General features: G+C 39.0%; 1 protein-coding gene and 1 pseudogene across 1 annotated transcript in view; one reads left to right on the top strand and one right to left on the bottom strand.

The window, feature by feature from the left end:
- Positions 1 to 21,536, bottom strand: part of HEATR5A (HEAT repeat containing 5A) — a 116,378-nt gene that overhangs the window by 2,733 nt on the left and 92,109 nt on the right. The window contains exons 28-34 of the mRNA XM_024551343.4: positions 18,129 to 18,351; positions 16,182 to 16,424; positions 14,062 to 14,189; positions 12,524 to 12,671; positions 11,501 to 11,773; positions 9,556 to 9,780; positions 3,181 to 3,335 (exon numbers count right to left, since the gene is read on the bottom strand). Coding sequence (XP_024407111.2) covers positions 3,181 to 3,335; positions 9,556 to 9,780; positions 11,501 to 11,773; positions 12,524 to 12,671; positions 14,062 to 14,189; positions 16,182 to 16,424; positions 18,129 to 18,351 — 1,395 coding nt within the window. The remainder of the gene's footprint in view (positions 1 to 3,180; positions 3,336 to 9,555; positions 9,781 to 11,500; positions 11,774 to 12,523; positions 12,672 to 14,061; positions 14,190 to 16,181; positions 16,425 to 18,128; positions 18,352 to 21,536) is intronic.
- LOC112296550 (non-histone chromosomal protein HMG-14 pseudogene) lies at positions 18,361 to 20,110 on the top strand (annotated as a pseudogene).

Below are 21,536 nucleotides of genomic sequence, written 5' to 3'. Positions count from 1 at the left end.
CAAACAGAACGGAAGAAAACGAGATGAATATATATCAAATATAGCAGGTCCTCAAATTATGTCATTTGTTTTAATGTTGATGAAATACCTTAGGAACTTAACTATTGTTTAATACCGATTTTATCAGCTGGCTTCTTTATATGTTGTTCTGGTTCAAGTCACACAACTTACAACAATGTTAAGACTTACTGTATATATCATCCTTTATACAATACTTTGGAATGGATTTAGCTAATTTTTTCTTTTTTTTTTCTTTTCTTTTTTTTTTAAAATATATTTATTGATTATGCTATTACAGTTGTCCCATTTCCCCCCCCCACTCCACTCCATCCTGCCCACCCCCCTCCCTCCCACATTCCCCCCCCATAGTTCATGTCCATGGGTCATACTTATAAGTTCTTTGGCTTCTACATTTCCTACACTATTTTTACCCTCCCCCTGTCTATTTTCCACCTATCATCTATGCTACTTATTCTCTGTACCTTTACCCCCCTCTCCCCCTCCCACTCCCTTATTGACAACCCTCATGTTCTAGTTGTTTGCCTAGTTTGCTCTCGTTTTTGTTTTAGGTGTGGTCGTTAATAACTGTGAGTTTGCTGTCATTTTTACTGTTCCTATTTTTGATCTTTTTCTTAGGTAACTCCCTTTAACATTTCATATAATAAGGGCTTGGTGATGATGAGCCTCTTCAACTTGACCTTATCTGAGAAGCACTTTATCCTCCCTTCCATTCTAAATGATAGCTTTGCTGGATACAGTAATCTTGGACGTAGGTCCTTGCATTTAATCTTGGGTAATGTAATTATGATGTGCCTTGGCATGTTCCTCCTTGGGTCCAGCTTCTTTGGGACTCTCTGAGCTTCCTGGACTTCCCGGAAGTCTATTTCCTTTGCCAGATCGGGGAAGTTCTCCATTATTTGTTCAAATAAGTTTTCAATTTTTTGTTCTTCCTCTTCTCCTTCTGGCACCCCTATAATTCGGATGTTGGAACGTTTCAAGGTGTCCTGGAGGTTCCTAAGCCTCTCCTCATTTTTCCAAGTTCTTGTTTCTTCATTCTTTTCTGGTTGAATGTTTCTTTCTTCCTTCTGGTCCATACCATTGATTTGAGTCCCAGTTTCCTTCTCATCACTATTGGTTCCCTGTACATTTTCCTTTGTTTCTCTTAGCATAGGCTTCATTTTTTCATCTGTTTTTCGAATAGATTCAACCAAGTCTGTGAGCATATTGATAACCAGTGCTTTGAACTGTGCATCCGATAGGTTGGCTATCTCTTCGTCGCTTAGTTGTATTTTTTCTGGAGCTTTGAAGTGTTCTGTCATTTGGGCCATTTTTTTTGTTTGTTTGTCTTGGCGCGTCTGTTACTTTAAGGGGCGGAGCCTTAGGTGTTCACCGGGGCTGGGTAATGCTGGTGGCTGCGCTGTGATGCTGTATGTGGGGGAGGGGCCGAGAGGAGCAATGGCGCCCGCTTCACTCTCCTCTGGATTTCAGTCTTTCACTCCGCTACCCACAATCAAACTGGGCCCCTCTGGTGCTGGTTCCCGAGTAAGTGGGCCTGTGCACACTCTAGGCCCCTGTGGGTCTCTCCAACAACCTCTCCTGTGAGGCTGGGAGTCTCTCCTGCCGCCCCAACCCCCAGGGGCGCTTTCAATCAGAGGTTTGAGGCTTTATTTCCCCGAGCTGGAGCCCTGGGTTGCGCAGAGGTCTGCTTCTCTGCCCGCCGTTTGTCCCGTTTATCTGTGGGCGAATGTGGTGCCGCAATGTGCTACCCGCCACTCTGCCTGCCCCACTCTCCGCCACTCTGAGTCCGGCCCTCTGGGTTTATCTGTGCAAATGTGGGACCGCAGGGTCTGCTAGTGCTCGGACTGCCTGCGCCATTTGTCCCACACTCCGCCAGTCTCAGTCCCGCCACAGCCACGCGAGTCCTCTCCACCCCAGTGCCGTCTCCGCCCCTCCTACCAGTCTGGATGAATGATTATTTTCTGTTTCCTTGGTGTTGGTCCCCCTTGCTGTTCGATTCTCTGTCGGTTCTGGTTGTGCGAGGAGGCGCAGTGTGTCTACCTACGCTGCCATCTTGGTTCTCCTTAGCTAATTTTTTTTTGAGAGAAAATCTGGCTCCTACATTTGAAGAGTTAAAATATTTGTGATCACATGCTACAAACTCACTTTGTAGCACATAAAGGAACAGGAAGTTAATTCAACAAATGAAGGGACCACAGAGCGACAGGATCAACTTATGTGTACTGTTTTGGGCATGGGTCCCATTATTTCATGATCATATACTAAAGTCTTCCTTTCCTTTCCCTCCCTTCCTTTCCTCACCCCAGAATATGTTTATTGATTTTAGAGAGAGAGGAAGGGAGAAATATTGATCAGTTGCCTCCCATATGCACCCCAACTAGGGACTGAACCCACAACCTAGGTATGTGCCCTAACTGGGGATGGAACCTGCAACCTATTTGGTGTATGGGATGATACTCCAACCTACTGAGCCACCCAGCCAGAGCTGGAGTCTTTGTTTTTTCTTTTAAAAAACTTTTTTTTTCTTTTTAATTTTTATTGTTATTCAATTACAGTTGTGTGCCTCTTTTCCCCATCCCTCCACCCGACCCCAGCCAAATCCACCTCCCTCCCCAACCTCCACCCTCCCCCTTGATTTTGTCCATGTGTCCTTTACAGTAGTTTCCGTAATCCCCTCTCCCCACTGTCCCCTCCCCACTCCCCCTTGGCTATTATTAGATTGTTCTGAACTTCAATGTCTCTGGTTATATTTTGTTTGCTTTTTTCTTCTGTTGATTATGTTCCAGTTAAAGGTGAGATCATACAGTATTTGTCCCTCATCGCCTGGCTTAAAAAACTTTTTAAAAAGGGAAATCCACTATAATAAGCTCCAATGTATCTTATTAAATGTCCCTTGAAAAATTCTAGAGATATAGCAATTTTAAGATGCCCCTATTTCATATTTATTTATTTTAAAACATTCCCTTTATCTTTCTCCAACTATGCTCTATCCTCAGGGCCAAGGAATAAGGGCATTATTATTTGGCTTTGTCACCCCGAGAACAGAGAAAAGTTTTTCTTGTTCTAAGAATAAAATAAAAACTTAAAAATAAAATCACAAAGAAAAGTTTTGCAAAAGTATAAACATACTATTACAAATATCTCTCTGCTAAAGACACTTACCATAGGATCTTTAATCTCAAGAGTAACCTTAAATTTCTCCATACAGCGCTTCTGAAGACACGGGATAATTGTTACTTCTGGACTGGCAGACAAGGTAAATACCGTGATAGCAGTAAGCAGACTGACTTCGTCTAGTTCTTGGTGTGTTCCATCTACTGAAGAGAAAAATGAACTGTGTGAACCAGATCCTAATACTGCCATATTCACTGTTTCATTTATCTGTGGGAAGCTATCTGTAGTTCGGTGGTAACAATTTCTTTTGTGTACATAATAGTTTTAGATAGTGAACACTAATTGACTTTGAGACTCCTGGCACATGTTGTAAGTTTAAAAATGTGCATTGGAAGTAATTCTACATCCAAGAATTACCAAAGTAATTATAATCTTTACAGGTAAAGACATCAGTAAATACACATACAAATTTAGTAGAAATATATAAATTTACTAGTTGTGTGACCTTGGACATTCAACCCTGTCTTCAGCTTCCTCATCTGTAAAATGGGAGTAACAACAGTACTTACATTGATAAGGTTAAATGAGTTAATCCGTGTAAAGCATTAGAATAGCATGTTGAATATAATACTCAATATATATTAGCCATCATATTACTACTTTTATTGTGGAGCAATACAGAAATGCTTGGACAATTATTTTTTCTTAAAAGATTTTATTCATTTTTAGAGAGAGGGGGGAGGAAGGGAGAAAGAGAGGGAGAGAAACATCAGTGTGTGCTTGCCTCTCATGTGCCCCCCACTGGGGACCTGGCCCACAACCTAGGCATGTGCCCTGACTGGGAATGGAACCCGCAATCCTTTGGTTCACAGGTTGGCACTCAGTCCACTGAGCCACACCAGCCAGGGCCAATTATTTTTAAAGTATTCATATTTTGATAATACATGTGCCAAGTGAAAATAACTTAGCACACTGCTTCATATACCATTTCCTAACAGCAGAGAAAAATCTGAAAACACCTGCATAGGCCACTGTGGGGACTAAAAAGTAATGCTTTTCCTCCCATCTTGTAAATTCTTCTAGCTGGGCTAATAATCAAATTAACAAAGAAATTAACTGGAGAAAATCAAATTTTAATATATGTGCACGGGGAATTCACATTAAACATGAAAATTCCAAAGATACTGAGGCAAAACTGGGTATATATGACGTTTTGGACAAAGAAGAAAAGGGGAGGCATGGGATCTTATATTTCAAAAGTGAGTATGAGCCATTTACAGATAATTTGTTTCTTTTTTTTAAAAATTTTATTGTTATTCAATTACAGTTGTATGCCTTTTCTCCCCATCCTCCACCCCACCCCAGCTGAGATAATTTGTTTCTTAATAACCAACTTAAAAATCAATACCCCAAAAGGCAAAACTTTTTGTCCCCTTCACCATCAATAATTTGAAGGAATTTTCTGTTAGATATAATTCATTTTCCAAAGTCAAACTCTCATTAAATAATTTTAGTGGGTCTGATATGGAAAATCATATTATTTGAAAAGGAGTGACAAACTCAACTCATTAATTTGTATAAGAATGGACTGCTACTGTTGAAATAAAAAGGGGCACACATATATATATATAGTCTGTGCAGAAGGAATCCAGCCATGTAATATGGAAAACAGAGACATTTATTGAAGAAACTACAAGACATAAGAAAAATTGTGCATAGGACAATGACACCTTAGTCCCCTTCAAAGTTGGCACCTTAGGACCTCACACAGTTTTATCAGCATCTTTTATACTGTTCAAAACAATATAAGCCAGAAGCTGCAGGGCGCCAAATATGGGCTATAGGTGAGCTGAGTCACCTGGGTGATTTGATGTTTTGTCAAAAACCTCTGCATGAGATGAGATGCCTGAGCAGGCACACCGTCCTGATGAAGCTGCCAATTACCAGTTTCCCATAGCTGAGGCCTTCTGAGCCACCTGAATAGTTTCTGCAGAGGGATGTTCAAGCTTAACACAAAATTTGATGCAGATTTGTTGCTCTACTCATTCAGTCATTTTGAATGTGACGGCCACACAGTTCACATGCTCACTCAATGGCATCTACCACCCCACTGACTAGTACAGTGAAGTCGTCATTGTTCACGCGTGCGCATTCCAGTCCACGCTCCTTGGTTGTCAGGTTACACACAAACTGTTCTTGTTGTATTAACAATGGAAGGACCTTCTACAGACAGACTATAAATAAATATATAAGTAAATATATGTACCTGTGTATATATGTATATGTATACACACATATATACATATATGTGTATAGGTATATACATACATGGGGGAAGGAGGGAGAAACTTTGGTAATATTTATTCTACAAATATTTAAGGAACATTTACCATGTGCCGGCACTCTTTTTGGCAGTGAGATATAATTTAAACAGAAAATATACTAATATACCAGGATGCAAATAAAGAACTTAATTTCAGCTTGTCCCAAGGTCTATAAATATAAAAGACATTAAAATAATAGAAAGCAAGTTAGGAGCTGCTATACTGGGTAGTCAGAGAAAGTCTTGAGGACATTGATATGAGCTGAGACTTGAGAGACAGTAGCAATAAAAGCAAATTACAAATGATGAAATTTACTTTATAAAAATAATTTGAATAATTTTAAGGTAAAACAGTACATGGTCAACAGTTAAAATTATGACAGCACTATTATAAGTACTTCATATATATTAAATATTTAGTCCTTATAATGGCACCATGAGGGAGGTCCTCTTATTTTTCCCATTTTATGGCTGACAGACTGAGGAAAAGAACAGAAGAGATTCAGTCATTAACCCAATCAGACACACAATCACACAATCAGTAAGAGAGTGTGATTCCAGAGAGCAAATTGTGACTCATGATGCTACACTGCTTCCCATACAGACAAGTTATTTTTGGTCATTTAGAACAACTTGAAACTACAGCATAGTCAGCTAGTCTGTTTAATAAAAATGTCTATTTTCAGTAAGATAAAACTGTCCTGGGTTCCTCCTCCCATTTCTTCTAAAATTTTCTTATTCCCCCAACCCTGCCCAAATTTCCTCAGTCATGCTTCACTTAGGGACAGGGATATGTTCTGAGAAATGCATTAGGAGATTTCGTCATTGTGCAAACATCCTAGAGAGCATTCACGCAGAGCTGGATAGCAGAGCCTACTACACACCTAGGCTATATGGTACAGCCTGCTGCTCCCGGGCACTGCATGTTATGGTGCTGCACACTGTAGGCAACTGCAACGCAACGGTAAGCATCTGTGTCTAAACCCAGAAAAGGTACAGTAAAAATACAGTATAAAAGTGTGTGTGTGCACATGTGAGAAAGCATGCACACATGCTTTGGGGGGTCAGGGGGAGGGTGTTGAGGAACGTACCTTTAGAGGGAAAGCAGATGTCAGGAGGGGAGAGAAGAGGAGAGAGGGAATGAAGAGAAGGGGAGAGAAAGGGAGAGCAGAGATCGAAGAGACCCAGAGTGAGTGATAAAGCTTGAGAGGAGACACAATAAAAGGGAGAACCCAGGACAGGCAAGGAGGAGAGAGAGGGGAGTGGGGCTGGGAGGAAACATAAAGATGAAATAGAAGAAAGTGAAGTGAGTTTGTGAGAAGAACAGGAATGGGAGAAAAGAGATGAAGAGAAATGAAAAGAGGGGAAGTGAATTTGTGAGTGAAGAGGCAGGCTGGAGTGGGGGGTAGGCTACCCCTTTCCCCAGCCTGCTTCTCTTGATCCCTCACCAAATTCTGCCTCCTGCCTCTGGTGGACAGCATGCTGAGTGAGCTTCCTCATGTATTTAAACAATGCAGAGCAAGCAGGAAATTCAACATCATAGTCTGGTCCAGACTTTTAACATCGCAAACAAACTTTTTGCATATATATAATCATATGGGACCACCATTGCACACATGGTCAGTCAATGACCGAAATGTGGTTGTGCTGTGCATGACTATATTCCATTTTCTTTTTTTTTTAATTTTATTTTTCAATTAGAGTTCATTCTCTTTTATTTAGGATCGATGCAAGATTCACTGAGCATTAGCCCCATGGGCAGGGCTATATGGTAAGAAGTGGGGATTCTGCTAACAGCCAGAGAAACTGAAGCCTCTTGCCAACAGCCTTGAGTGAGTCACCTTGGAGAGGGACGGTCTAGTTGCAGTCCTGGCCAACATCCTAACAGTAACTTCGTGAGAGACCCTGCACCAGAAATACCCAGCTATGCTGCTCCGAATTCCTGACCCCTAACTATCAAATAATAACTGGTTTTTTTAAAGCCACTAAGTTTTGGGGAAATCTGTCAGGTAGCTAATGGTTTTCCTGTCATGATTAGCTGCTGCTTTAATTTCTCTCGGTAGCTAACCTAATACCTCAAGGTCCTAACCTCATCCCCTGACACACGGCAGAATCACATCTGTGCGTGTGAGACACAACAGGCATGCTCGTATCATTCTCAACATAAAAATGTGGATCTAGTGTGTCCATCCATATCTTTTGTCTTTGCTGTCATCGGCAGAAGTTAATCCTTTAAAATTCACAGTGAATGTTATTTCTTCCTGCTTAGAAAGGGATGTTGTTTCCCCTAATACTTCCAACTCTAGCCTCATCTCCACCTTCTTTTTTTCCATAAGCACAAACTCATACTAGCTTCATTAAAAAAAAAAAAAAATTCCTTGACCCTACACCTTCCCTCAGCTTTTTCTTCTTTCCATCAAGAGAAACCTATACTTTGATCCTTCCCCTTCCTTACTCTTGTTTGCACCTCAACAGTGCATTTTACACTGCTGATCACTCCTGCCACTAAAACCCCTTTACTGTGGCTTCTGTGACTGCATTCTCTTCTCAATCTACTCACATCTTGCTCCGTAAACTTAAACTGGGTAATTTCAACCATCCTATAGGCTGCACTGACAACTCTACATGTAGTCTAAAATCATCTCTATTCCAGATTATTTTCCTGAACTCCAGACTTCTACATACTCTGTTCTACTTGATTATCCTACAGGCTTTTCAAAATTAACTTCACTATATTCCCTTGAAAATGCTCACCTTGGTATTTCTGTTAACAGGACTATGAATGACTATCAGTAAATTCTGTTAGTACAATTAATATTTTAGTTTTCATTATTCTACTCCTCTTTATCCTTACTGCTACTATCTTATCTCCAACAATCTTGCTTTCTTTTCCATACTGGTGCCAGAATGATTCTTTAGAAATGCAAATCACTTTACTCCCCATAAAGCCTTTAGTAATTCCCCATGAATATTAAAAGCAGTCCAAATTACAGACCAAGACACATCCTCTATAATCTGGCCCTAAACATCATCCAACTCAACTCTTTTTCTACTAATCATTATTCAGCCCCCTCTTACTCTTTCCCCCAAACCCATATTCTCTCACTTCTCTATTTGGTATCCCCAAATATACCTTACTAATTTAGATCTCCAGGTGTTTGATCAAAATTCTGTGCCTCAAATCCCTATCTATGATGTCCGAGTGAAGAATGCTCTTCTAATCCTTTAAGAAATTGATTCTGCTGAGAAACCTCTTGTGGCATACAGAGGGTATCCCGAACATCCCCTTCATGGGGGAAGGTGCTGCCCAGCTGTGGGGAGTGTGGTCAGCTGTCAGCTCACTCAGGGTTGGCCTTAGCTATGGAGCTGCCTGGACTGAGATCACATCCTTCGTGGCACAGCTTACATCTAAGGATAAAGGTCAGGACATTGCTGTCCTCTGTGGGACACTGATGGGCAGGCAATCTCTAGACCCCTCAGGTTCACTGAGCTTTTTGGGGCCTGCATTGTAGTGTGACTTCTTTTGCCCCAAACTGCTTTCTCCTATGCCCTTCACAGACTTGGTTTCTTTTCTTTTCTTAAAAAGGATTTTATTTATTTATTTTTGGAGAGAGGGCAAGGGAAGTAGAGAGGGAGAGAAACATCAGTGTGTGGTTGTCTATTGCGCTCCCCCTACTGGGGACTGGCCTGCAACCCAGGCATGTGCCCTGACTGGGAATCGAACCAGTGACTCTTCAGTTTGTAGGACAATGCCCAACCCACTGAGCCACACCAGTCAGGGCTATTATGCATATTAAAAAGTTCTGTCAGCTAGTCATAGGTCATACTATATTTTTAAATTAACACGGTGTTACATATGAGGTTCTTTCACTGTCAATATACAGGCTGCCAGTCATTTACTTGTATTAAAGGTTAAAGATGCTAAAATGAGAACACAAATGTTTCTATCCACTATATTCTCTAACCATGTATGTAGTAAATACGGTCTCTTTCAGGTGAAGTTACCAAACATGATCAAGTAAATAGCTTATTTTCAAAAAACTGTCCATCTTGCTTTTTTAAAGCAAACTGAACAACTGCTTTCAAAGAGCTGTAATTACCGGGGTCCCAAGAGTCAAGAACTGTTGTTAAGGCGCTACGGAGGAGGTCTGTCCAAGCAGCCTGGCTCTTCTCTGCTCTGGCCATGGGAGAAGACAATATTCCTTTCAGAGCCTGCAGGGAGGCTGCGACTGTTGAAGATAACTGGCCCCCAGGCAACTTCACAGCAGTTTCTCTGAGGACCCCAATGGTGAGGTACAGTATAGTGGGGAGAATTGAGATGCTTCCTGTAAGATACATTTTAAAAAATACTGTGTATTTCGGTCTATGTATATAGTTCCTAAAAAGAAATCATCAATAAGTAACACAATGTCAAAAATTTCTAGCTTTTAAGATGATTTTTCATAAAGGATTATAACTGTTAAGATAATGTAAATAATCTTTTGATTTTAAGTACTGGATTATATTTTGGTTATAAATGAAAATGTTATTTAAATTTTATTTAAAATTACTTACTTATTTTTTAGAGAGAGGGGAAGGGAGGGAGAGAAGCATTGATGTGAGAGAGAAACATCAATTTGTTGCCTCTCATCCGCACCCCAAGGAGGGACAAAACCCACAACCTAGGCATGTGCTCTGTCTGGGAATCAAACTGGTGACCTTGGGCTTTGCAGGATGATGCCCAACCAACTGAGCAACACCAGTCAGGGCTGAAAATATTATTTAAATTGTATCACAGTATCATTATATTTTGCTGTCTTATTTTGTTTTACTTGGTGGTTGGTAAATATTGAATTTATTTTTATGTGCTTTTTAGTGTGGTAAATATACACAATACAAAACTTACCAATTTAACTATTTTAAAGTGTACAATTTAGTAGCATAAGTACATTGATAATGTTGCAAAACCATCGACACTGTCCACTTGAATTCATTTTATATTAAACTTTTTTCAAGAAATTTGCAGCAGTCCACTCAGGACAAACTATTAAAGTTTTCATGGCCACCAAAAAGTTGAAATGTCAGTTGTGTTGAAAATGAAAGAGACTGAAGCTAAAACCCTCTGCTAGTCACTTTTTCTGCCACTCTTGGTGTAAGGCAGTGCGTGAGAAAAAGGAATACAGGTTTTAAATCAAATTGAAGTTAAACTCACATTAAAAAAAAGACAGCACGTAAATTGGTCAAAACACACTTAAGCAGAAGTATGTTTACCAATTGAAAAGTATTAAGTACTGAGTACCTACTATATGTTAGATTTCCTAGAGGATAAAAGTATTTCATTGACAATAAGACATAAGTTTGTATGTATATTTATCTGCTTTCTGTATAATAATCAATTACATTTAATACCACTATATGACACATAAAAACTATGTATCTAAATACAGAAACAACACACACACATGTATATATAGGGAAGCTTCACAGAAGAGGTAGGCCTGGAGCTGAACCTCAAAAGAAAGCAAAATTTTACACAGAAAAGGGATGGGGGTCACTTCACATCAAATAACACTGTGGACAACAGCTCAGAACAGGGATGGGTATGATGCCTTGCAGGTTTAAAATTCACACAGCAGGAATGAAGAGGAGGGAGTGATTCAGTAGAGCCCTGTGGAGAGCTTTAAAATGCTACTAAAAGTATAGACTTGATCCCAACCAGAACTGGATATGACAAACTTCTGTCATCACTGGGGAAGGGACAGTCAATTAGATATTTTATACCAAAAAAGTGCCCGAGAGTGAATACTGCCACTGATCGGTTTAAAATGTTGTCAACCACCAAAAAGCGTATCTGCAGTACATGCTGTCTCTAAATTTACTTTCACCCTTTTAGCAAAACAAATTACTAGAATGCAATGTTAATCTTAGAGGATTAATAACATTACCCAAACCTCTGGGTTAGATTTGGGTTAATGAGAAAAGGATTAGCAACCATTATGTCCTTTATCTATTAAAACCATTTCTCTCCCTCCAGGCCAAGTAAAGTAGCCACACAGCACAGCATACCTTCAGGAGAGCACACTGCGGGAAGTTCAGAGAGGATAACCAATGCAGCTGAAACCAATCTGCTTCCATCTTCTGACAGCATCTGTGGCTTTGCAGCTTTTACTCCGGGGCTGCCTGTCAGTTTAGGATTTAGTTCTGGGAGCTGTCTAACTAGAATGCACACACACAATTCTAGTGTCGCAAAAACCAAAGATCTCCCGGGCACAAGTCCTCCTGTGTCCTTTCCCTCTCCAAATTCTGGCAAGGTTTCCTTTTCAGCAGCACCATCATCAACTAAAAGACAAAAAGAAGAGCGTTGAATAAATGCTTCATATTTACTTTGCTTCTGGTAGATGGCAATTTAGTTCATTTCTGTTACAGGCAACACATTTAAATGGCTGAAGTCTTGGGTGTTAAAGATTGATGGGGAAAGTGGTCAGGAAGGTAATGTAGTTGTCTTTATTATGAGTTCTTATTGCAATGAATAAAAAAAAAATCCTTGGTAACCTTTTGGCCTTAAACTGTTCCTTGCTGTTAAGAACATGACCTGACAGCCAGAGCTCCAGCACTGACCTTGTGACCTTAACACAGAAAGATGGGAACCGAGGTCGCTGACATCTCTATGCAGCTGCCATACCAGCCCAGGACTGCCTGCCCCTGGACTTAAACTGACCCATACCAAATTAGACTTATGAAATAAGCCATTTAATCACTTTGCAAAACGTAAGTCATTAAAAAAATTGTTAGTTGGTCTGTCCATGTACATTAGTAAACTCAAAGCTAGTGTAAGTAAGTACTCAGTCAGAATAAGGGATTTTTTCACTTCCAGGGTTTTGTTAAAGTTCTCACTTTCTCAAGGAATAATAGTTTAGCTACTGAAAACATCCAAGCTAACATGTAAAAGTGAATGGGAGAACGTACAGCCACAATCTAGAGACGTTTCATTCGTGCTACACATATAGATTATACGACACAGACTCATAAGCAATACTTTAAAAATAATGACGCTACGGGAATAATTTGGCACTGTGGGTTAACATTCACCTTCTGCACTTCGTCTTTTCTCCTTCACATGTTCTTGAGCTGCACAGATAATCTGTCTTACCACTTCAAGTGAAGCCAATTGAATCGAAGGTGATTCTCGGGTCAAAATTACTCGATGTAGTACATTCAACAACTCGATACCCAAGTCCTATCATAGAAAACATTTAGGGGAGATTGTATTGGAAATACTTTCCTAAAAAAAACAAAAAACAATGCTAAATTCTATGACAAAATCCAGAAAAAGAGAATGTAACGAACTGCTCACTAAAAAAAATAAAGGTATCAGTGCAAAATTATGTAACACCTGCTCCACTTTAACCCAAATCCAGATTGGTTTTTGTCCAATCGTGTGGGAGATGGCACTGTGACACAAGGTCATTTTCACACAGGTCTTTCACTGGGAAAGAAGAAAAGGAAACTTTCTTACAAGATGAGAAATTTGGATAAAAGAATACAAGGACTGCCATGTAGATTCCAAGATTTATATTAAGGGTTTGGTTTTTTTTTTAAGTAATAACAAAGAATAATGGAGAAGTACAACATTAAAAGTGGGTAAGTTAATACGCACAGAATGGGTATCTCCCTAAGAATAAAATACACTGGACAAATAATATTTTATTTCCCACCTTTCTTTTCTACTGGTTACTCTGGTGGCTTTCTTTCATCTTTAGAAATAACACAGTAAATCTATCATTATAATAATTGTTTTAACATACAAAACAAACAAGCACAAAAAGTTTAAAATTTATATAAATACTAACCAAGTCAGGCAGGAACCTGATTAATACTTTAAATTTAATAAACAGTAGTATTAATAAGGTGAATAAGAGCCCATATATAGAGAGGAAATCATACCCCCCATGTTTCTTAACATTCAAGAGTAAATGATAAAAATTTTATATACTGGCACTATATGATGTTGAGGGTGCCTGCCCAATGCATAGTTGCTCCTGGGAAAGCCCTTAAAGGAAGTGCCATACTTTGTACAGTGATTTTTTTACCTCGGTCACAACCGAGCCAGATATTAACATCTCACTCCACCTATAGGCTAGCCAGCAGTCCCTTAAAATACCTGGAAGGAGAACTCAGCCAACAGGAATACTCTGTAATAGGCAGTAACTGCATGAACCAAGCAGATTATCTCTTAAGGAAATGGAACATAAAGTAACAGATGAATATGAGGAGCAGGGTGCATTGAAGCACAGAGAGACAAAGAAAGAAGACCACCTGTAACTTGTGGCTACTATACTGGACAATGCAACACAGAACCTTCCCATCATCATACAGTTTGAAGAGCTGCTTTACAGAGTGGCTGGCTGGTGGCAGCAGGGAGAACCTCAGCAGAAGCAGAGACACAGTGGCAGAAGCAGGACTGCTCCAGGGCAGCACAGCTGCGACGGCATTCCAGTTCTGAGGCCAGCAATGCCCCTTGCTTGTTTTCTCTTTAGTTCTCTGTGTTCACTCTGTTTGCTGCAGTAAAACTGAACATGCATGTTCCCTAAAATCTATAGAAGCCTAGTAAAAAATAATTAAATCACCTGATTACTGCCAATTTTAGATCTGGGCCAAGGAACATCTAGAAGGGCCTGTAATGCATGTAAACAAGCAGTAATGCTTTCCATGGTTGCCTCTGAGCGCAAGGAGCACAGAAATTCCACACAGATTCCTGCAGAGAGCAGAAAAAGAGGGAGGCTTCTTTGAGATTTTTAGTTTTTGAAGTTAAATAACTTTTCATTTTGATAAGATGTAGAAGTAAGCTTAACAAAATGTAACGCAAACAAGCTGCAATAAATTTAGGATTCTAAACAATTAAGTGATAAGGCAAGTTTTTTAATAGTTTATTTTCATCTGCATGTACATAAAGAATAATCTCACTTAGGCTTGTGCACTATTGCATAGTTGCTATGAAGTAGTGAAAAGATGTGAATATTACGCCCTGGCTGCTGTGCCTCAGTGGACTGCGCGCCAGCCTGCAAAGCAAAGGGTTGCTGTTCGACTCCCTGTCAGGACACATGCCTGGGTTGCCGGCCAGGTTCTCAGTTGGGGGCTCATGAGACCACACACTGATTTTCTTTTTCTCCCTCTCTTTCTCCCTCTCTTCCCTTCTCTAAAAATAAACAAAATCTTAAAAAAGATGCAAATATTACAATAAATTGTCCCAGAGAATGTAACATGTAGTTTAACTTTATTCTGACTAAAATTTATTGATTATTATATATCAGATGCTGAACTTTACATCAATCATTTCATTTCATTCTCACAATACCTGAAGAAGTAGGTACGATTACCACTCTTTTTTGAAAGAAGGCAATGAACATTGAGTTTAAGTAATTTAATCTGTGCAACATCAGTTACAATGGGTTACATCAAGAATTTGAACTGAGGTAGTCGAACTACACAGCTTATGCTCATAATAGCTCTGCTATCCTTCATTCTATAAAAGTCTGTTTTTAAAAAGCTCACATTTCAAGACAAATGAAAGAAAATTTTAACATACCCAATGATATGGGAAATCTGGTCATGTCTGGCTTGGGAAGGAATATATGGAATAAATGTTTTTCATATTCTACCTACTTCAACAGAAACTCCATGCCTCACATTTAATTAATAACTTCTTTATTAGCCCTAGCTGGTGTGGCTCAGTGGATTGAGCGCCAGCCCACAAACCAAAGGGTTCAATTCCCTTTGGTTTCGAAGGGGCACATGCCTGGGTTGAGGGCCAGGGTCCCAATAGGGAGCATGCAAGAGGCAACCACACAATGATGTTTCTCTCCCTCTCTTTCTCCTTCCTTTCCCCCTCTCTTTAAAATAAGTAAATAAAATATTAAAGAAAAAATTTCTTTATCAGTAATGAATGAAATAGGTAAAACATGAAAAACATTTATTCCATATATTCCAGAAACTCATTGTACCTTTGAAAGACACCTTACTTTAAAAATAAAATTCCAGGAAAGCCAAAAACTGGGTTAAGCTTCACAAATGTAAAAATCTAATTTATCTTTAAGCTTAAATATTTGTTTATAATTCTGTACCTTTGAGTATACTTTTCTTAAACCTTGCAATTCCTGCGGATGGGGAAAGGCAGAGGGGAATGACCCGTTAGTGCATTGATATTTTTTGCATACATACTACTGAGAAATTCAGAACAACTGCAGATACCACATGGATTGTTTACTTATCTATCTATTCATTTATTTACGAGAGAGGAAGGTGCAGAGAGAAAAACATCAATGTGAGAGAAACAGGATTGGCTGCCTCTCATACATGCCCCGACCAGGGACTGAACCTGCAATGCAGGCATGTATCCTGACTGGGAATCAAACCTGCGACCCTTTGGTTTCTGGGATGATGCTCTAACCAATTTAGCCACACTGGGCAGGGACCACATGGATCTTTTAAAAGCTCTGTGGAAAGCACTAGGCTTCTCTCGCAATTTCTATAACTCAAATTGATGGTGAAGCCAGCTTGTAAGGGCTTCTAGACTTATGAAATTTACAATTTTATAAAGTATATGTTTTATAAAATTGATATAAAATATCAAGGCTATCACTAACACATAATACAGAACGAGGTAACAGCCATCAAGAACTGATAGGCAGCGAGGCACAGTTCAAGAAAAACTCCATAGGGTTGGAAGCTTGTCAGCTCTTTTACTGACCTAAAATAAGATGGAATCTATCAGTGTAGACATCCTCAGGAGACTTTACGGTAGCCCCAGATGATGAGCCCTGACACATGGAAGTTGGTGTTACAGGCCTTGAGAGATTAGAAGCTCCTTCATCTGGGTCAGCAAAGCCTGTGCTTGTAAGCCACAATGCTGTAGCATGGAGGATAAGCGCCCACGAGTTGTAATAATGCACTTTTGCATTTTCACTGGTTTCTGCTGTATAGAAGGTACCACCTACAAAAAAGGGGAAGCAAAGTGTTTCCAGAGGAGTAAGAGAATCTACATTTTCTCTTTTCCCTGTTACTAGATATAGACCATTCCCATCACCCCAAAACTTCCTTAAGACCATTTTTTAGTCCCCAATACCACAAGGCAAATCTTTTCTGACCTCTATCAACACAGATTAGTTTTGCCTGTCCTTGGACTTAATATAAATGGAAGAATATACAGTATATACTTTTTTGTGATAGATTAAGTAACAGTGTTTTTGGGGATTCATCCATGCTGTCATGCTATCGATGTTTTCATTTCTATTGGGAGTACAACTGTGGGCGGATGTACCTTTACAACTTTATTAGAAATTTCCAAGCTAAGTCTTAAATACTTATTTTAAATCATAAATATTTTAAAACAAATATGTGATGAGTGTATGTGTGTTTAAACAAATACTGACACCCATTTACCTACCTCCAAGATTAACATAACATTTTGTTTTCTTAAATCTCTTACCAACCTAACACTTCATTACATCACCAATTCTTGCCCCTCCTGCTATAACCACTTTCTTCACTTCAGTGTGGATCACTCCTAACTAGGGAGGTACACTGGCATGACAGATGTCTGTATTCATACATAATATGCTATTATTTTGTGTTTAAGTTTACTCAAAAGGCATCATATGTACCCTTTTAAAACTTGCTTTTTTACACCTAATATGTTTTTGAGATTTACTTATGTTGATTTATGTCTGTCATTCACTTTTGGTGAAAACTTACATCAATAAGTCAGATTATTTCCATTCCTATGCTATTGAAAAGTACAATAAACACTCTACATCCTATCTCTGTGTATAACTCCAATTCAAATTCTAACAGAACTTGACAGGCTAACACTAAAATTCATGTCATGAAGTAAAAAAAAAATAGCCATTTTGGAATAACATGAAGATGAAGTATGGCTACCAAATATCCAACCCACAAAATGTAATTAACAAGTAACTATAAAATTAGATTCCTATCCCCATTCCACACACACAAACTAAATTCTAGTTGGATTGAAGTTCACAATGTAGAAAGCAAAACTATAAACTTATAGGTCTTCACGATCTTAAGTAAAACATTTATGATACTACACAGACATATAAACCATAAATGACTGATTACAAAAATTCTAATGAGGTAAAACAAATAAGCTGGGAGAATTTATTTACCTCAAAATAAAGAACCACGAAAGAATAATATTAAAAATATATGAAGAATTAACATAGCAGGAAAATAACAAATACCAAGTAGAAAATAGGCAAGGATTGTGACTAGGTGATTTATGAAAAGAAACTCAGCCTATACAGCTATAGAAACAGGTTCTCAATCAAGGCAATAATAAAATGAAACAAATATTCCTTCACACCCATCAGAGTGGTAAAACTTAAGTATGATAACATGAGGGTGGGGAGCTGCGGTACAACGGGGCATATGTGTCATTATAACCGCTTTGGCGAAGAGCAGTTTGGCGGTGCCTTGGGACTTAAGATGTGCACGCCTCAAAAACTAGCCAATCAACTTCAGGGTGTCTAACCTGAAGCAAGTCTCATATGCTTATTCTCTGAATGAAAATTATTCTGAGGAAAATATTTCAGATAAACATTATCTGCTAAGAAAAGGAGAAGTGTTGAAAAGTTACTGTCACTCTACAAATTATGTAAATATTTTACCCCCTTACCTTCAATAGGAAGTTGGGAGGCAAATTCTGAAGGCAAAGTTAAGAGAGCAAAATCCTGAAGCGCAGCAAGCCAGAGCCTACTTAGGGTGCCCAGGTCTGTGTGGACTAGGTCAAGCAGCCCATCTGCTGAGTATGACCCATTTCTAACACTCTCTTCTGAAAAGGTGGTAGTCTTCAAAGGTTGTTTGTGGTTTTTATGTCTCTCTACAGCAATTATGTAGACCTGTTAAAAGTTAATTTGTAAACAGGAAGATCTTGCAGCCATTGAAAAGGTACTGTAATATTTTTATCTTGCTGAGGAGGCAGACTTACCTTTGAGTATACTGGACCTGAAATGCACTGTGATATATAAGAAAGTATACATGTGTGACTACATACACAAAAATGGAGTAGAGATTAAAAAAGTTATCTTCAATGAGACATGTTAGGGATAAAAATACTTCATAAATATGCTGTCACTGTGCACTTTTACAACCACTGATGGCTGCAACGAAATGATTGTGGCACTCTCTCACTAAGTCTTGTTTTGGCCTTAAAATGCATCTCAACATACAATTTCAGGTGGCCATCTCTGATCTGCTGTAGGCTGAAACACTAAAAGTATTTTCTTTCAAAGTTACCACTAAATCACTACAAAAAGTTTACATACGTAGACTTAACATGGGCTGTTCATAGGACTACAGGATATTAAAGGAAAAAATATAATTTTCTGAAAAACTAATGTGGTAGCAAAAGTGACTGAACTTATGTGAGCCTATTCACCCAACACAATGTGAATATGCAAACATTTTATTACAGATATATTAAAGTGTTTGATTGGTATCGTCCCAGACTTCCGGGATGAATACATGTAATATACAATGCATTAATTACTTATTGAAAATCTCTCAAATCTGAATACCAACTATTATCGGGTGCCAAGCATTTGGCATATTATGAGCCACCTTTAAGTAGAATCTGTTGGTCAGTCATTATCTTTACTGAGCAGAAAAGCAGAGCAGGTAATTAGCTTAAGCTAGAACACAGACTCAAATTATTATAAGAAACACTATATAAGCAGAGAATTATTTGTAAAACAGGCTATGGAGATTACAGCATATATATTTTTTTAATTTATTGACTTGAGAGAGAGAGAGAAAGAAAAGGGGGTTGGAGAGAGGGAGGGAGAGAGGGAGAGAGAGAGGCATGGATTTGTTGTTTCACTTATTTATCCATTCACCAGTTGCTTCTTGTCAGTCCCCTGACCTTAGATCCAACCTGCAATGTGGCGGCATTGGGAGGACCCTCTAACCAACTGAGCGACCTGGCCAGGGAGGAGGAGGTGGGCTCCCAATCCAGTTTCATCCAGTTTTCCCACCTCCCCCATAGAGGTCAAGCAGCAACAGCAGCTTGGGTGGAGGGAGGAGCTTGAGAAGTGAAAGCAGCCAAGGCAGTGGAGGTTTTCAAAGGCTCTTGCCGGACCCTCGCACTCTCCTGCCCCGCTGCCATGATGCCCAAGAGGAAGGTCAGCTCAGCATAGGGGAGCCCAAAAGGAGATCGGTGAGGTTGTCAGTTAAACCTGCTCCTGCAAAAGTGAAAACCAAGCCAAAAAGGGAGGCAGGAAAGGATAAATATGCAGACAAAAAGTGCAAACAAAAGGGGAAGGGAGAGCAAAGGGAAAACAGGCTGAAGTGGCTAACCAGAAACCTTAAAGATCTACCTGTGGAAAACGGAGAAACTAAAAGCAAGGAGCGTGCAGCCTCGAATGAAGCAGAAGAAACAAGAAGCCAAGTCTGATTAATACCATATATCATGTCTTATCAGTGGTCCCTGTCTCCCTTCTTGGACAATCCAGAGAAATATTTTTATCAACTATTTTGTAAATCCAAGTTTTTTATAATAGCTTTAGAAACATTTTTAAGAAGGAGGGGATTCCACCTCATCCCATTTTTAAAAGTATAAATGCTTTTTTTAAAGAGGTGAAATCATTTGCTGGTTATTTATTTTTTGACACAACCAGAAAATTGTGGGATACTGAATATGGGAGGCTTTGACTGTGTTGGGTGTCAGCTTAACATTCCCTAGATGGGGGTAGTTTTTATATCCTGTAATACAAAGTTTGTTAAATGGCAGTTTGGAGTCAGTCATGTATTTACTACGTCTTGAACATTTTAAATTGCTTCTATTCTCATGTTTTTGGTAGAATTGTTTCCTAAAGAGAGCTGCTCCTTGACCTTGGCTCTCCCTGCCAGAATTCTGTGTGCTCTGTAACATCTGTGGTGTGGTAGTCCAGTTCTCCTAGTGACTCTGTTAATGTGCTGATTGACACGTGAAAGATTGAAAACTCGATTATGTAGTACATATGATATTAAATCGTGAATTAGTTGGACTTTGATGTAACAGCATATCAACATTTGCAGATATTGGTACTTGATACTCTACTAAGTAAAATCAGTCTTCAAATTTTAAACTGGAAAGTCATAGGGATAACTTCAGAAAAGAATCACAACTACATGACTTTACATGTTTGGTTTCTATGTTAAGAATTGTGTACAAATTGAAATGTCTATGTACTTGTCCTCAAAACAACCAATAAAATCTCACTTATGAAAAAAAAAAAAAAGCATAAGGAGTTGACTATTAAAGACAGATGCAGCTTATTAAATCTAGGCAAAACTACTTCCTAACCAAGAATTTGTCAACCCTAAAAAAATGGAGGAAAAAAAAAAGAGAGAGATTCTATAATCTTCAGGTTTTAATTAGCTGTACTGGAGGAAACCCTTTCTCACATATTGATTAACTCTCTCAGTTGCAGTGTAAGACTATACACCTTCATTAAAATGATGTATGACCCCACACTGACCAAGTTTGGTAACTGCTAAAGCTGGGTGATGGGTGTAAGTGGGTTCATTAAACCACTATATCCACTTTCATAGCTGCTTGAACATTTCCATGGGAAATTAAAAAACAAACAAACAAACAAAAAAACAAGAGCTTTCTCCCTGATTAGAAAAATAACTCAGGAAAACTTAAGCATTTTTTTAAATCCTCACCAGAGGATTTATTTGCTGATTTTAGAGTGAGAGGAAGGGAGAGAGAAGGGGGGAGGGAGGAGAGACTGAGAGTGAGAGAGAGTGAGAGAGAGAGAGAGGGAAACCTTGATCAGCTGCCTCCCACCTGCGCCCCAAAACAGGGATCAAACCCTCAAACTTTTGGTGCATGGGATGATGTTCCAACCGACTAAGCCACTGGGCCAGGGTCAAAAGTTAAGCATTTTTATACAATATTTCTTTAACCTCAGAAAAGGAAACGACTTAATATTCAAAGGCATTCTATAAAACAGCACACAAAATTAAAGTATGTGTTACAGAATTAATAGAACATATAAGCAAACCCACATTTCTAGTAATTCAGATTTCAACAAAATCT

This window comes from Desmodus rotundus, chromosome 7, assembly GCF_022682495.2.
Source record: "Desmodus rotundus isolate HL8 chromosome 7, HLdesRot8A.1, whole genome shotgun sequence".
NCBI lineage: Eukaryota > Metazoa > Chordata > Mammalia > Chiroptera > Phyllostomidae > Desmodus > Desmodus rotundus.
Note: the sequence above shows the minus strand (reverse complement) of the source record. Positions and strands in the feature narration are given on the sequence as shown.